The sequence below is a fragment of the Cygnus olor genome, chromosome 7 (assembly GCF_009769625.2).
Source record: "Cygnus olor isolate bCygOlo1 chromosome 7, bCygOlo1.pri.v2, whole genome shotgun sequence".
NCBI lineage: Eukaryota > Metazoa > Chordata > Aves > Anseriformes > Anatidae > Cygnus > Cygnus olor.
Window position 1 is genome coordinate 22,187,619 of NC_049175.1, and position 18,292 is coordinate 22,205,910.

At 35.8% G+C, this 18,292-nt stretch overlaps 1 protein-coding gene across 1 annotated transcript in view; it reads left to right on the forward strand.

Annotated features, from left to right (window-relative positions):
• The window catches only part of DNTT (DNA nucleotidylexotransferase), an 89,839-nt gene that overhangs the window by 47,221 nt on the left and 24,326 nt on the right, over positions 1-18,292 (forward strand). Inside the window, 2 exon segments of the mRNA XM_040563527.1 lie at positions 7,442-7,544; positions 16,646-16,909. Of these exon segments, the coding sequence (XP_040419461.1) occupies positions 7,442-7,544; positions 16,646-16,909 (367 nt within the window).

The following is an 18,292-nucleotide window of genomic DNA, read 5'->3' on the forward strand; positions in this document are numbered from 1 at the left end:
ACAAGTGTTCAAAGTACCTGGGATTTGGAATAAAAATTTCTGTCCCTCTTTTTCTGAGAAGGCACGTACTGGTGGAAGACAAGTAGTAGATGTACCTTAATCAGGTCTGCAGTTACTAGAAACAGAATTACTATGGTACTTCTATTTGGTTGAACTCGGGTGATGTCAAATAATAGCTGTATGTTGCCAGTACAGTGGGTAGCAGAGCAAGAGGATAAGCAAGAGCAAAAGGATACCCCCCTAGAGTAAAATTATGGCATCAATATCAGAATAGACAGAAAAATCTTTGAACTCTGTTTACATGTGTGTGGATGTTTGAATGTAGCTGTAATTGTAATGTTTGACTACACCTGCATGCTGAAGCTACTGGAGTTTTCCCTCAGGAACATGTATGTTATGGCACTTATAAACAATTTGTTTGCTATATCTAAAAGGGGTGATTGTGCTACTACTTATCCAAGCTCTGTCATTGCTGCCTAAACAAAAGTTCATTGTGCTGTATCACAGTTTGTCCATTTCTTCAGCTTTGTGTAATGTTCTGCAACTTTTAATCCCTTTTCCATTGCCACACAATCATCACTTTAGCAATTACATTTGATCTTCCTAGATATTTTTGCATGTTGCTCATCTATATTCAAGGAAATATTCAAATGGCCTCGCATACTTTCAAATCACTTGGGGATGTCTGTCTAGAAGCTGTCCTCTTTGCATTTCCCAAAAGAAGAATGCAGAGAAGATGGCACTTAAGTTAGCATGTAATGAGTTCTCATATTTCTTTCCAGAAATGGTGGAAAGGAAAATGACAAGGACTTGTCATTTTTTTTATATTGGCTTTCAGCATCTTAGCTAGTGTCCAGCTTGCTCTGCAGATGACTTTCAGCTACATTCCTTTTAATCTGAGCTCTTTGGAGGGAAGGGAGATTTGTATTCTGTGGTATTTTGTTCACATTCTCCATATGCTGTCTGCTCCGTGTAGTTCTGGTCTGAGGTTTCCTTAACAGATTTTCCTATCTTTCTGTATCAAAATGTGATTAACCACTAAAATGGTCAGGGAAATAAGAGTTTAAAAATCTTAACATGTTTATTATGAATATTGGTTGCACAGAAATTCCTGATGGCCTGTTTTTTTTTTTTTTTTCTTCCTGTATTTCCTGATAGCAATTATTCTCAGACAGCTATTTCATAGCTGTAGCTTGTTTTTCTAATTCAGTGTAAAGTTTGCAACTGATACAGGTAATATATCCTTTAGCATTTTTAATACCTCTTCAATCTGCTGAATCTGAATATTAATATTGCTTTAAGTGTATTGTCTTAGTAAACACAATACAGTTTCATCAAACAGACTAACTCAGAATATTATCTAATACCCAAATGTTTAAGAATTTATCTTCTTTCCTACACAAACCATTTTTTTTTCCCACGGTTTTAGCAGGAATAAAAGTTTTAGTCAAATAGAAGGACACCTGAAATGTCTATTCCAAATCCCTTTCTGTTCTCCATTATTTGCAAAATATAACAACTTCATTGTTATAGTTTGTGGTAGTCACTTGAGTGTATGATTTGAAGATTTGTTATGTAATTAATTATACATAATTAATTTGATTAATTCCATGAATCCTGCCCACTTCAATTTATATTTCTTCCTTAGTTAATATAGTTGATCAGATACTGAAAATGAGCACCTGCTAGTTTTCAGTCCTCCAGGCTCTTACACAAATGTTTGGCTTCTTGCATGTGGTTACTGCCTCTGATATCAGTGGTGTGCTATGTGCAAACACTGAAGGATTTAGCACAGAAATACAAGTTGGCCAGCTTGTCTCCGGTCCAAGCTCTGAGAGCGCCCAGCCAGTGTGCCAAAGTCATCTCTGGTGATTTTTCTGAGCAGATTTTGAAAACCTTTTTTGTCTTCTGAATCTTAAAGTGTCTTCTTCCCCCCAAAAGGATTTTCAAGTGCCCTCTAAGATGATTTTAAGAGTTGATTAAATTAAAGAATATGTCAAAGGTAGAGAAAAAAGTGTATTTTAGACTACCCTGGAAAGCCTGATACTAAAGTGGATCCTGGTCAAAAACTTGTAGCCAGACTTCTAATCAGAAGTCAGACAAATAATTTGTTATTTAGCAAGTAAGGACAGATTTGAGGTAAATCTGTCATCTGCGAACTGATTTCATATAGAAGTAAAATCTGTTTTCCTTGGGGGGTGGGGGGAAGAATTTTATTCAAGGATTTATCCCATTCATTCTGGTTTATTCCACAGCAGGGTAACTGTTGGATTGTCAAATGAGAGAAAACTTTATGTCTATCAGAATATGCTTCTTGGAACTTCTAGAAAACAGGTACATTTTAAAGAGCTGTCATGGAGAAATAATGAGTGAGGTGCACCCAAGAAGAAAAATCCAAGAACACAGAGACTATAAAATCAAGCTAGGAGAGAATTCCAAGGTAACAGAAAATACCTAGATCTGAGTATTCCTCCTTAGCATTCCCATAGTCTCTGAATGCCAAACAAACAGACAAGAGTGAGAACATCACAGCAGTAGAACATAAAATATTTTAAAAACGTGATCTGTAGTGTGGGGAAAAAAAAAAAAAAAGAGAAATCATACCGTGGACCAAAATGATGAAGACCTGTCAGAAAATCAGGGATAGAGTAAACCAGTGAAGAACAACTATAGTATAGAAAGCTTAGGTGGAAAATGCAGGGTTGTTTGTATGTACTGTGAGTGATTACATACACAGAGCAGATATTGATACCATCTGACCATAGTAATGCACTGCTCTTGGAGAATGTCTTCACAGCTGAAGGGAGCTGATAGAGAATATGCTGATGAACAAATCTAGGACTTAAACAGCAGCATTTCAAAGAAGAAACTCCTTTACTTAGTTTGCAGACAAAGCCCAGCATATTGTGGCAACACTGAGAAGTAATATTTCTATGAACCACATGGTGTCAATAGTAAAGGTAATAATATATCAGTGTTATGGCAGGTCCATCCAAAGGCATTGTGCTGCCTGTGAGCTACTTTGTTGCTTATATTTTCTAGAAAATGCTAAGCATTAAATACACTTACCCTTATGAACATAGGCTGTTGATCATTTTGTGTTTCACCCACTTCAAGGTCTTGAAAGGTTAAGAAAGACTTGCAGTGTTATCTAATGCAAGCACATACATGGAAATACAGCATTTTCTGCTGTATCCACTTGAACTCTGTATGAGCACAAAGCTTGCTGAATGGGTTTCAGGGCTTTGACACGTAACTCACTACTGCAAAAAGGTGGTTTAGCTCCTCCGTTAGTGAAGCTTTGTGAGTGGTAGAGAAATATCAGTACATCTTTTCTCAACTAAAATTATTTCATGAGAATTGCCACTGATATGGCTTAGCTGCTGTAGAACATCCTGAGGCTTCAAAATACTCTACATACATAATACTCAACAATATCTAAACTTCCGTAAATTTCCTTTATAGAATAGGACAATGTAGTTATCCTTTACCATATTATCATTTGATCCATTTATTTAAGTTTAGTAACAATACTTAAAGACTTGGAATTTAGATTTTGTATTAAAACAATAATAGCAAAAAGAAAATTCCAACAACCTGTTCCTTAACAGTAAATTAATTATCAGCTTTATACAAGTTTAGTCAGCCAAGAATTGAACACAGTTAATTAACAGTGTTCCGTCTTTTGTAGTCCTCAAGCTTGAATAGATTATTAGGACAAAAGCTAAGGTGCAATCTCAGTTCTGCAAGGTGCTGTTTTTCTTATTGCCCCAGCCCAAAAAGGATTTAGGTTTAGATTTAAAGGAAAGAAAAAGATGATTTAAAGGGATCTGATTAGTTTTATTTTTAAAATAGTACTCAACTTTTATATAAAAGCCTTGCAATTAGAGTTCTGAGGCAGTGGCATGCCAGAATCATATCCCTACATCTCTGACCATCTATTCGTGTACTAAACACACTAGCCTGTGCGGATTTATGTTATTTTGCAGTATAAAATAGACTTGTAGAGCCAGAAATAGTGTCATACACTGTACTCATGAGGATAACCATTTAGAGAGGAGAACTCTTAGGACCCTCCTCCCTGCACCAAGCACTGGCTCCGCTTTTCCTGTTTAGCAGGAAAAAAAAAAAGAAAACAACAGAAAAAATGGATGTGAAAGCATCAGACTAAGTGTTCTCCTTCTTGGTTGAGTGTTTTTAATCCAAGAGCTAACAGGTAAGTAAATGACCTGTGGACACTGGTGTGGACTCAAGGGCTAATTCTGAACTCTGGTCCTGGAACTGCACCGCTGTGGAAGGCAGGAGAGAAGACTGAGGAGCTGCCTCTTGTCAAGCAGGAACATTGCCAGTATTCCTGAGATAAATATGGCAATAAAAAGATGAGTGATCAGTGTACGAGTCACTGGGCTAAGGTAAACTAGGACAGGCACTCCCAGCAATTTGGAGTTCATTTTTCAAACAAAGTGTTTGTTTTCATTTATAAGTAAACGATGCCTAGTTAACACCCTTCAGTGTCTAGATCATTGTGGAGCCAATCTCTAACCCCGTTGAAGGAACCCACTTTCCTGAATGTGGTGAGGTTCGGAAAAGACCGAAGCCTGCAGCATTCCTCTCGAGCTTTGGGAATGAACAAGAGATTGAGGTTTCATCTCTGATGCACTTAATCAGGTGATGAATTCTGGGTTTCCAAATCTGTTTTGAGGATCAGATGTCAGTTACCATGGTGTTTAACTTGTATATACTCAGGTACTTAATCATATCAAGCTATATAGCTGGCTTCATCTTCAGAGAAACTGTTGGTATGTATATAGAGATAATTGTTGATCTTACTTCCTGAGATGGGGACAGAGCATCTTGGCACTCTTTGATCCCATACGACCTTTACATGAGTTTATGAATACCGATGGTTGTATGCTTGTATGCATACACACAAAAATATATAAACATTATATATAAACATATCTATTATGTATATATCTATGTGAAGAAAATCCCTACCCTGCTGTAATCAATGACCATGCTCCTTTCAGCTTCAACAGAATGATGATCTGAACCAACATACTGCATTTTTTGCATGGTTTACAGCCATGAGAAGTAAAATTATACAGCTTTTGAACTTACTAGATTGTTTTTATATTTTAAGGAAGGTAATACATTTATCTAGAATGAAAAAAATAATTTGGCAAGTGGCACTAGTGGAAATGTGACTGAACGTTCCAGTAATGGCCTGACAACTTCAGTCAGAAATTAACCCGATGAGAATTAGTTCAAAGAGAATACGAAATGTATTTGACAATAACAATGATTTTATATTGTGTGCTTTTATGTCAGTTCTAAATGCTATCACTTCAGACAGAAGTATTTCAATAAATGCTCTCTGTCTTGGGAAATAGACGACCAGTGAAACACCTTAGATTTCTTGAGGTTTTATGGCTAGCCTGAGGCAGGAGGTTGTAGACATGGTTAACCTAAAATATGCATATATTGAGTATGTGTTGAGTACCAGAGGAAAAAGCAGGAATCAGCTCCTGATTCTATCAGCTTCTAAGTTCTTTTGATTATTTTCATTTTAATAATTTTAGGCAAGTTTTCTTATGCCACTTTCTGCATCTCCAAGATAGGAATAGCAAATTCCTTCCCTTTGAAAAAAAATAAAAAATTAAACATTTTGAAACATGTAAGTAAAAACTGCTATGTAAGAACTTCAAATTATTATGGTAATTTATGAGATAATAAATGTCATCCTCAAAAAAAAAAGTCTTACATGAAATACTAACTTCTTGAATTTGAATTGCTTTTCAGATTCTAAGCCTATACTGATGCTTTGTTTGAAATGTCTTTGAAATCATTTCCACCTGTTTAAGCAATTTTGACTTCGCTGCAGACATGGCACAATAGTTGCATTATAGCAAGTTAGACAGCTTGTCAAATGTAAAACCTAGGTTTTCATTTCTTTATATCTTGCTGCTAATGCAGTTCTACTGTCCATCTAGATGATTTCCTGTTATACAAATGGTAGTAGATGTTTGTCACTGAGTTCTATCCCTACAAATTTCCAAGTCTAACAAATCAGATTCAGTTTTATGCATTATTTTAAGAGAAAGTACAATTTCATTAAACAAAAAAAAAAAAAAAAAAGCAAATCTTTTGTTTTAGACAGTTCCAATTTTCACTACTCTTGTAACAATTCACAATTTCTCTGAATACTGGACGTACCATTGAACTGAAACACACCTGAACTGTAACATTGCATACCCTTGTGAACATCTGCAAGAGCAAACTTTCCCTCTAATGGAGAAGATTTTGGAAATATGCTACACTCAGATGCCACTGCTTCAGATTCTGGGTGATTACTCCACCTTTTATATACTGCACCTTGTTGCAGAAATATCTTCTTTGCATAAATATCTTCCCTTTCTTCTCAGCCTGGCCTGATTAAAGCCAATAAATAGATGCGTATGCAGTACCTGACACAACATTTAGACCAAAATGAATGCCTTGTATTGGTTCTGCAGTCCTCAGGTGAATTGCACTCCAGAAAAAATTTTCAGACTTTCTCAAACATTTTATGATTCTGAAGGGAAACATTCCAGATAGCTTGCTTTCGCCTGTTTTCTAATGATAGCTGCATCTTAATCTGATTTATGCATAACATATTTGGTAACTGGATGAAGGCAAGCTGAATGCTCTAAATGAAGGAAAGCAAGAGGTTATGACATGATTTTTCCTTAGGAATATTTACAATTAAACTCTGTGCATATAGATTTAATTCTGAAATCCTTAGTAAATGTAATAAATAAGCTTTAGTCACATTAAGGCTGAACTGTTCTCAAAAAATGAAACAAACAAACAAAAAATTCTAGAAAAACAACCAACCAACCAAAAAACAATAGCAAAAAGCACTGTTACATTTTAAAAAGAAAGAAGAAATGTAAAATATTTGGAGATTTTATTTCTGTCATAAAAAGAAATAACGAAATTTCACATCATCACACTTTTGTTCATTAAAGTGTCCATCAAAAGCTAAAGAAAAATATTTAAGACTGTAGTAGTTAGACTGGCAAGTTTATCTGCTATTACCGCACTGCATTCCTAATATGTTCTATAGTATTTAGATTAAAATTTTTTCATTCAACGACTGAAACTTTATTTTCTGAGACTTAGGGAGAAGAAAGAGATTTAACATCACCAAATGGATCTGCGGTATCTAGCTGAACAACAGAGAAAATACATCAAAACTTTAAATTATTACTTAACAAACAACACTGACAGACCCGATAAAAGAAATAGAAGATTCTATTTTGATTGTATTTCAAGAAATATTGCTATCGCTTTATGCTGCAAACTCTTTATAATGCAGGAAAAAAATATTATCTTTGAAAATAGCATGAAATTCAGCAAGAACTTAGCTCTTTTTCTTCTTGTTATTTATTACTTCTAGGGGTAAGAAGATTGGACATGATATTGATTTTTTGATCACCAATCCAGGACCAAGAGAAGATGATGAACTTCTGCATAAAGTTGTTGACTCGTGGAAAAAGCAGGTATGAACTTAATAATATTTGGCTAAAAAAAAAAAAAAAAGACATTCTAACAGCATGGAATTAAGCCTATGTAGTGCTTAAAGAATGTTGACTCCTTTTCATAGAAGATTTCACTATTTTGAAATTGCATGCTGTTCTATTTCATTATTAATCATGATGAACTAAGTATATCCTCCAGCTCTGAAGCTGAAGGTAATGTCAGGGGTGCTCTGCACACACTATTATATCCTCCCCTAAGAATCTGCAACTGATTAGAGGTAAGAAGTTAGGCTAAATGGAGTTTTGGGTGACACAGAAAAGCTGTTATACTTTGAAACAAAACAGTATTTGTTTAATTTCTCCTTGAGATGGGAGTAGTTTCCCCCAAGTTACTGCTTTTATTTTGGGGAGCTCCAGCTTTAGGTATAGTGAACTTCTGTAACTCCATGGTGCGATGTTAGCAAGTCTGAAAGCTTGGGTACAAAACATCTGGAATTCTGTCTTCCTTTCAGCCCATAGATTAACACTTTTCCTGGTTTCCATTGGAATACGGTAAAAATTGATGTAGTCCTCTTTGATGTTTGGATTTTTATGTATGCACACATTTCACAGAAGAATTGTTCATTTAAGGTTTGTTGTTGTATTCAACATTCTTCAGTTCCAAGCAACATTAAAGTTAGAAGATCTTGAATTATAATAGGCACAGGTACCTCAAAATATTCCTGGCTCAGAAATATGGTATGTTGGGAAAGGTAAGCCTTTGTGGTTTTTTTTCTATCTGTCAGGCCAGCTAAGATATTTTTCAACGTTTACTTCCTGTACTGTTCAAAGGATTTGAGTACATTTCAACATGTAAAAAAGACCAGCACTCTGTCTGAGATGAATCATCATGCCCCACTGCTAAGTAAAGTCAGCTTTCAGTGCAGATAGCCTGGAGAGAATGCTTTCAAATTTATTCTTGACTGATGTACTTTAATTAACATATAATGTGTTAACATGTGAAAGATACTAAAAATATTCTCCAAACAAGCAAAAACTTATCTGATTTTATGAAGAACTGATCTATTTCAGAGGTGGTCAAAATCTTTCTACTGGCTTAATCTTTCTACTTTACTTGGCTTTAATCTTTCTACTGGCTCAAACTTGTTCTTTCCTGGTAAAATACAACCCTAGATGAATTTCTCTTCTTTTGGCTGACTTGTTATCCAAAATGTTAACAGATTATTACTAATTTTAAAGATTTCTCCGATTTCTGTCATAATTGTGCATGGAAAGTGTACATATTGAAGTAGACTGCTAGAACGTATACTTTATCATACTCCACTGAAAAGCAATGAAGCTGTGGCAATTAATGAGGAGCAATTCTATTTTTATCTTTTTATTATTTATGTAAAGCTTCTTTCTCAGTCATCCCACTCCCTTTATTCTGAGTAAAGCTGCATTTCTCCTTGGAAGCTGTCCTTTTGCTTTCTTAAGCAGATTTGAACCTCTGGGAAGGCATGTGCACGTCCTCCAAAACTGTTTATTACCACACAGCAGAAAGGAAAAGTGACAACAGGGTGAGTCTGGAGCCTGTCCCTGGGTGCAGCCTTTCATTCCTTCTCCCATTCCATCACACTCACTCACTCACGTTAATGAGAACAATGGCTGTGATCTGAGAAGTCTGGCAACTGCAGAAGCTTTTCAGGTCACCCTGAGTTGTTTTCATTAAATGGAATTGAAAGGAAAGAAAGAGAAAATAAATCATTCTTGTTGATTTTTTTTTTTTTCCAAGGAATAAAATTTGGTAGAACTGAGTGCAGGGAAGAGTGCAGGTGGCCAAGGGTCTGATGAAAAGATTAGGATTCCTCTAGAGATCTCCCAGCATGAAGAAAATGTCAGAAGGGGAGATGCACAGTGGAAGTAGCAACCAAATCCAAACAAACTGGGGATTGTTTAAAACTATGAACACAGATTTTCTGTGTTTTGTTATTTCTCCAGAATTCTGGGGGCTTATAACACTTGTTATACAGCCTCTCTGCTGTGGTCATTGTAATATGCAGGCTTTTACTGTCACTACTAAAAAAATTAGCTGCCAGCAAAATGAAAATACAAAAAGAAAGAGAGGAATTATACTCCTCTTGCTTTTTTATCTTTGATTTCTAAGGGGAAAGAAAAAAAAAAAAGAAAAAAGAACCTAAAGCACTTTTATATTTTTGATGGTACACCTGTTGGTTGTTTCACAGCTTTCCACTTTTGTGCTACTGCTTCAAAGTCCAGATTCATCAAAGAATGTCACTGAGGTCACGATGTTGACTTCCTTTCAACAGCTCTTAGTGAAGGATTCTGCAATGTTTAACTTCTAAACTATGAACCCCATCTTTATTTAAATAGTTTTAAAGGGCCTTTTTCTTAGCCAAAAAATTTAATGTAACAAGTTCCTTCCATTGAAAGCTGTTGAAAAATTAAGTGGTTAAATCAACACCATTGTGCTCTTTGATGCAGCAGCAGCGGGGATAAATGGACTGAGGAATAGAGAACACAAAGTCTCCCCTGAACTTCAAAGAAGAATGGCTAAATGGAAAATCTGCAATGCAGTACACAGGTTATGGTTTTAATGATTCCAAGAAACTTCATAAAGTAAGAAATTACTTCCTCTGTGGGTTAGAGCTTGGAAGTCCATGGGCAAACAGGCTGAGCCATCTGTGTCAATGCAGTTTCATTCACATGCTGTGTAAAGGGGGATTTATTTTTTGATAAAAACCTATGTAGCTGTATTTAGCACTGTTCCTGTTAGATATGTACCATTGACAGAGGAAGAGATGCCATTACTGCAGGCATTCCTGTACTCTCCATTTTTTTTTTCTTTCATATTTATGAAAGTATAATGTTGCATTAGCCCACATTGCCATTTCATTTTTCTCTGAGCTTTTAGGAAAATGGGAATATCGGTGCCTTCCTATTACTTACTTATTTTAACGTTTTGTGGTCTGGTTTAGTGGTCTGGGTTAGACTCTATCATTCACCCTTGCTGAGGTGAACGTGTCAGGAAAAGGAAGGCTTGAAGTCCCATTGAGGTGTATGGTGATGAACAAGCAACTAGTCTGGCTTTTTCATTGCTGGAAGTAGCTGTTTGTAAACAGGGTTCACAGAACAGCAGTACTTTCATTATTGAGTGACAGCTGGATTTTAGTAGCAACAAAACCTGTTTCTAAGACTAGATACAAAAACAGTTGTGAGGCTGGAGCAAAGAGCTTATTTCTTTCAGATGAATGCTCTCTCTGCTTATAAAGATGCAGGCCTGTATTCGTTCCTTTGTAAGCAAATGTTGCTTCACCTTTTACATTTTTATTTTATTTTATTTTATTTTATTTATTTGTTGCATTTTGGCTTAGTTTCAGCAGGAGCTGAGGACATCCTTACCTAAAATAAACTAGTGCATGCTGGCTCGAGTACTTTGGTGGGACTTGAGAGAACTTGGCTTAAACCTCTTAGGCAGAGGATGGGGCTGAATATGATTGTCCTGGCTCTGGGGTTATTGCATAAAGTAGGCAGAAGTGTTCCACTGCCTCGTATGTTTTAAGTAAGGATCCTGGCAGTAGTGGCAGTTCTCATGAAGCCTGATTTGTCTGGTGTGTACTGTCTATCTATATGTGGGTAAGTATGTATGCATGTGTATGTATATGTCCCTACCTATCCATCAATTCTTGTCACTCACCAGTGCAAATGCTCATGGCATGGAAAGAGGGAAACATCATTCCTGAACTCTGGTGCGGGACTGTACATTCCTGTCAAAAGCAGGCTGTTCAGGACATGCCCAGAATTAGATCATTCTGCTGTATGGGGAACTTCAAGCTGAAAAAATTGTCATCAAAGGGACCAAGACAGCTGTATGATTAGGCAGCAGCTGTAAAGTTTTATATTGCTGATCAAGCCTTTGATGTCATTTCCTAACGATTCCTCACTCTAACAGCATTGACTGCTCCCAGGCCTCAGTTACTTGAGCTGTTCAACTTTATAGAATTCCATTTGTCTCACCTAGGTAGGGATTTTTCTGGGTTGCAACCTTGAACTAACATGCCTACATCCTATTTCAGTTTAGCTATAGGTATTTCAGTGAAAATAATACTGTTCCACTTCAGTAAACCATCTTAGAAGGAAATTAAGAACAACAGCATATATATATTTCAGAAGAACGTATTGTATTATATTTGCCGTTGATATATAATAGTCTTACTCTGCTTTAACAGAATTAACCCAGCTACCAATACTTAGGAATAATGACTGTTTGTAACATTAAAAATGGGATAGCATTTCATTTAATTAAAATAGCAAAGAATGCTAAAGACCATATTTGATTCCTCAGCTATTGTTTACATATTCTTCTCAAAATTCACACTTCCTCAATTTGATCAAACATTTACTCCAATATCAATACTTTTGATGTGCCAGCATTCAGTCTATTTAAGTAAACGTGCATTATCATTTTAAAAGGAAGAAATTCTTTGGGTATTGACATAACTAAAAAAATACATTTGATTTTGATGATGTTGTAAATTTGAGACATGAAAATGCCCACATTTTAAAACTTGATTGTGTAAACAAGGTCTACAGCAGTTTATGTTGTGTAGATCAAACAGAAATTTGCAAACAGCTGCAGATTCCCTGACAGACTAATGTGAAGGCTGCATTTTTCAGCTAGCAGTAGACAACACTTCATGCAAACTTCATAGCTGACTGCCCCTTCAAGTCATACTTTTTCAAAATGTACAGAAGTGCTGTTTCAACTGTACTTTATGGGGTGACAGTGATATCCAGTGCTCTATCAAATCAGATTAATTGGAAACATTATCACAATGAACATGACCTAGGCTTTGGCTGCTATTTAAAAACAGTAACCTGACTTTGAATCTGTTTTTGGTTTCAACTGTTTGTTGGACTCAGCACTTGTGTAATTGTTGTCTAACTGCAATTTTTTTAAAGGTTGAAATGCATATTTACAGCAGGGTATTTCATCTTATGCTCTTTCTATCAGCTTTAGAAGTTGCCCAGCCAATAACCACTGAAAAAAACACTACAAGATAACCCAGAGATACATAGTTGTAAAATATCTTCCCTAAATATCTTTCACTTTTGCTAACCATAACCATCTGCAAATACTTAAAATGTATTCAAGTAGAAGATGTGGCCTAGTCAGCAAGGGAAAACAGCAATAGGAAGTCTCCAGTACTGATTTGTTGTAAATGCTTCATAATTTGCTTGATGTTAAATCTCAGGTGCCCCAAGGAGCATTGCCTTGAAGTTCCTAAACATGGCAATAGGAATAGTTTTAAAAGAAAACTCTTTAAAAACTCTCTTTAAATGCTGTGATTTAATAGATGAAATTTGTACTTCTAAAGCAGCTGGGAGAACTCAAAGGCAGGACCTTTGGTAGGTCTGGTATCCAGGATGATTTTTAGGTAAAGGGAACATTTTTAGTGTGTGTAGTACTGCAAAGACGTCAAATTGACTCTGTTTACATTTACAACTGTATATTTCTGTAATGAGTAGCAAGCTGAAAAAAATGACTCTGAAAATTAAGCAAAGCTGATGCAGAAGAGATCACCCAAAAGATGTCTTAAAAAGCCTGAGGATTTTATATCAATGCCATTTTATCTATTGCAGACACACAGGTAGTAGTAATACATAATCATATCTCCTCAAGAGCTTGCAGGTTTAAAATCCAAGGAATAGTTACTGATGGCCAAGTGTGCATGTCCACAGATCTCGCTGAGACAAGACACTAGCTAGGTGCTTGTCTGTGAAGGGAGAAGCCACTGCAGTCTGTATTTTCCTAGATTTATCAGGCGGTCAGGAACAAAAATCCTACTAAGAACACCCACCTACAGTAGGAATTCCATTCCTTTTGTAGTCCATCTAAGAAAGATGGGCTTTAATTCCTAATTCTTTGCACCAAGAGAATTCAATTTCATTAGAGCAAAGAAGCATTGATATAGACTGAGGTAAATGTGCAAAACTAGTGATCTGAACACACTACCTACAATCAGCATATGGGTGTGGGAAATGTAGGTACCTGGAACAATAAAAAGGCCACTTTAGCAAAGCCTACTCTAGTTGTTAGGAAATAAATTATTTGGATTTCTTCTGGGATGTGCTATGCAATGTCCCAAATCTCAAAGACAAGAAATGAAAAATAAGTAAGAGATGTGAAAACACTGATGAAGAGGCTAAAATCTTTTACAGAGAATGGGAAGAATGTCAGTGCTCAATAAAGGTTTGAAGTCATCAATTAAGTGACAGTGATCGATGAGATCAAAATAATTTTTTTTAGTGTTAAAAACAAGCAACCAAACAAAGGATTAAAAAAAGAATTAATCTGAAGTCAGGCATAGTTTGTCAGTAAGAGTGGGTGAGATTAGAAGCAGTTATGCATTAACATTCAACAGCTGTTTTGAGTTTATATTTGGAAATTGTAAGCATCAGTGCCTTGTGACATTGGGGTAAAATCAAGAAAAAATTACTAGCTGTTTTAATGACGGATGTGAGAGAACACCTGCTAAAATTAAGCATTTTCAAATCAGCAGACTAGGAAACGAGTAATCCGAGGAGCTACGTAAGGAGTTTTCTTAGATTAGTTTATAGCAGTCTTCAGCTGAGGAAAAATTCCAAAGAAGAGAAGAAATGTCAATGAAAAGCAAATAGTTATCGTTAAAGGGGCTGGCACAGTGACCAATAAAACAGCTTGTGAGTGATCCCTACCAAAATTATGGGATTGTTAATGTGGAGCTATCATCAAAAAAAAAAAAAAAAAAGAAAAGAAACAAAACTGGAAGCTGAAAATAAAACAATACCTATCAGTGTCTCCTCATGGAAATTATATCTTGTTAACTGTTTTTGTTATGTTTTTTTTTTTTTTTTTTGGTCAGAATTGTACCTCTGATATAGTAATATAATAGTAATAATAGTAATGTTATTGCTGTAAACTATTTTCTAAGATATTTAACGTTACCACATAAAGTTAACAACTTGCGATATATTATCGAAAACAAAATCAAAATAACATATTTTTAAATTTGGTGTTTAATATGGAGATATCCTTCCAAAAATCAGTTTATTGTTACCTGTGTTTGAAGACGCCTGACATGGAGAACATTATAATTAGCTATTGATAACCATGAAAGAAAACTACTACATGATGCCAGTTCAATATTGCATATTTAAAAAAGAAAAACAAAACAACAACAAAAAGAAGCTAATATGATTATTCTTTATCCTATATTAAGTGATATGTTAACTAAAACTCAGGAAGTATTCTTGGCCGTTTTATTTTTTTAAGGTGAGACTAAAATAAAAAATGCTAGACAAGAGGAAGGAGGATGTGTAAACATTTGAGGGACTTCAGAGGTGAGACAAACTTTGATCCAAGGACATAAAACAATCCTGATGATGGAAGTTTTAAGAAACACTCTATTCATCTTATCAGAGAGAAGTTCTCTGATCAATTGAGTTTGATTTATGTGTGGGTTTAAATATATATCAGCATATATGATATGCTGACAACCTGACAATTGTTGATTGGCCTGCTGTCTTGAAGAGAAAACTAAAAAGCTCATCTGCCCAAGCATGGTTAATAAATTCAGCTTAGTAGTTTTCCTTCTAGTAATAATGATTAAACACTTGATAACATATGGAGGAAGTGGTATGCATTATTGTTGCTAACCTTTATAACAAAGCTGGATTTCGTTTGCAAAGGCAAATCTCAGAAGTCTGTGCTGTCTGTGTAATCTGGTGCTCAGAGGAGGCAGCCACAGTGATCTCCTATATTTTATGAATCAATAAAATCTAAATTAAGGTTGAGAGTACCAGGAGTCAGGTACCCATCTGAGTGTTTTCATCATGTGCAACCACTCTCAGAAAGTGAAATCTTTTTGCCAGCTGAGTCTTCCTGCTAGAGACGGTTTCAGTGATACAGAGCATTGTATCAAGCTCCCTTTCTACTCTGAAAGGATTACTGAAGGAAGCAGTGTGATTGATAATATTTCCCTTATTTATTTTGTTGTTGTTGTTGTGTATTTGATATTTTGCATTCTTTAAAAAGGATATGCTGGGCGAGAGAGAGGGAGGCTGGTCCTTGTCTTGCCCCAGGTACTGTGTTTTGGGTGAGAAGTTTTCTGACTGGTGGGGGGAGATTCACATGAGAGCAATGGAACGTGTGCCCTTAGATCCCAAAGATCTAAGAAGCTTTGTGAGTGTAAAGTAAATCTGAAATGCCCAGGAAATCAGTAGCCTTGGAAGGTGCTTATAAACGCAAAGAACAAGCACATAGACAGGCATGAGGAATTACAGAAAGATGCTTTTCCTAAGGACCTTAGGGGGAGATAATGCATAGTTCACTGGAACCACAGGAGTTGTTGAAAGTTTGCTGGCTATAGAGCAAGGCTGGAGGAAAGCACTGCCCCTTCCACCCAGCTCTTCTTGCAGTTCTGGATTAGAATGAATTAATTTACAACACTCTATTACTTCTATTTTTATTCTCACTCTGAACTGCAAGGAAAAAAATATTTTAAAAGAAAATCACATTTATATTTTAATAAAATTTGGCTACTGAGGTTCAACATTTTTTTTGGTGCAGTCCCTTCAAACAAAAGGCATGAGCAAGGCCATTCCAACTCTCTGGTGACTCCAGACCTTGTCACAAAGAAATCTCACATAACAGCCAGTGCAAATGCTCTCTTTGGAGGCTGTCAGCAAGACTGTTCTCTGGACTAATGTGTTTTTCTAGATGTCTGCCTTGTGAGAAAGCATCAGTCTCTACTCCAAAATTTCTGTTGACATCAACCATAAAGTCTTAGGGGGAAATGATAGAGAGGAAGAATTGCAAATACTGTTTCCTTAGTACAGGGTAGGATATTGCCATTATCAGACAGCTACCACTGAAGATTTCTCTCTAAGAATTGGCTGGTGTTTTTCCAAAAGTTACGTATGGCTATTTTATGTCTCTTCTTAGACCAGATTTTGCCATTCACAGTTCTGTGTTTACTAAAACTGCATTTTACAAGATATTTTAAGATAACTGTCTAGAAAGTCTGGAATTTCAGTAAAGTCAATCCAGCGATTCAATGTGAGCAATGTCTTCTCTTTAGGGCTTACTTCTGTATTGTGATATCATTGAATCAACATTTGTAAAGGAACAGATACCAAGCAGAGAAGTTGATGCCATGGATCATTTTCAAAAATGTTTTGCAATTTTAAAATTATACAAGCCAAGAGTAGACAACAGCAGTTACAATATGTCAAAAAAAATTGATATGGCAGAAGTCAGAGACTGGAAGGCAATCCGTGTGGATCTGGTCATAACCCCCTTTGAGCAATATGCATATGCTTTGTTAGGCTGGACAGGCTCCAGGGTAAGTAACCACAACAGTCTTTTTTTTTTTTTTTTTTTTTTTTTTTCCTAAGCATCGCTAACCTATTCTTACACTGGCAGGACTATTCAGAATTCATGGAATTTTATAAAATGTTCCTTCTCTCCACACATCACTTTTCATAACCAGCAATCTTAGATTGAAGCTGATGAACTCTTCACTGGCATTTATGGATTTCTCTCTAAAACAGTTAACATTTGTTTTCCTTGAAGCTTAGTGTTTAGATTCATGGAATGAAGAGCTATATTTTCAGTCCTTTGCGTTGTCTTTTTACATGACACTGGTGTTAACAAGTGACTTCAGCAGTTACTGAGTAAAGAGGCGATTTGGAAAGTGTCACAGAATTATAAAGATTTTACAGGACATTTAACATTTGAGGAAGAAATGCTCTTATTTGGAACTTATTTTTTTTCATAGAAAATTGAAAACAATCTGATATTTTTCATTTTGGATTAAGGAAACTTTTGTTTCTATTTTGAGCATTTAAAAATTATTTAAAATGATAAAACATTAAAATTTACTCATTAGCTTTGAACTAAAATAAAATGTTTCAGGTGGTATTCTAATATGGAAGGAAAGCTTCAAATGATAGCTACTTTCCATAATAGACATTTTAGTGTGTAATTGCTTTTTTAGTGGGTATAATATAAAACAGCACAATATTTTCAAAATAAATTCAATATAATTGCAAACTCAAAACTGAAATGATTAATCTGTGTCCACATAGAATTAGTTTGTGATCTGTTCTACATGCTTGCCCTCTGATGCCCATTTTGTTAGGGAATGATTATGCGGTATAATGAAGAGCTCCTAAGCCTGCTCTGAATGAGCTTTCTGATGTGCTAGAAGAAGTACAGGTGCATTGCCACTCTGTTCTGCCTAGGTTAATTGGAAGCAGGGTGTTTTAGACCAGCCAAAATGCTGCAGCTGATGTATTCTCCTGCTGAGCTGATGAGTTACTTCAGCCACTTTTCAGTTTTGAGATAATAAAATGTGTTTACTTGGATTTTGGATCAACTCCTGTAGAATTTGGGGTTCATCTTATCCAGAAAGTGTTTGGCTACTTAAAAGCTCTTTTCTCTTCTCTGCAGGTGGTTGTCTGTTCTAAAATGTACTTTGTGAGGCCCTTTATAGGAAAGGACTCTATCTTTCTCTATTTCACTCAGTTCCTGCTACCTGTTGAGATAATTCACCTAGTTTACTGTGGGAGCCCACAGTAAACTGTACATAGCCTTGGTTTCTCTTATAGTACCCAACTTTTCTCAGACTAGCCAACTGAAATGATGGACCATTGACTGTCAAAATATTGTTCTTTCAGATGATCCATCTGTTCAGACTATAGTCTTTTGGTAGAGATAATTTTCA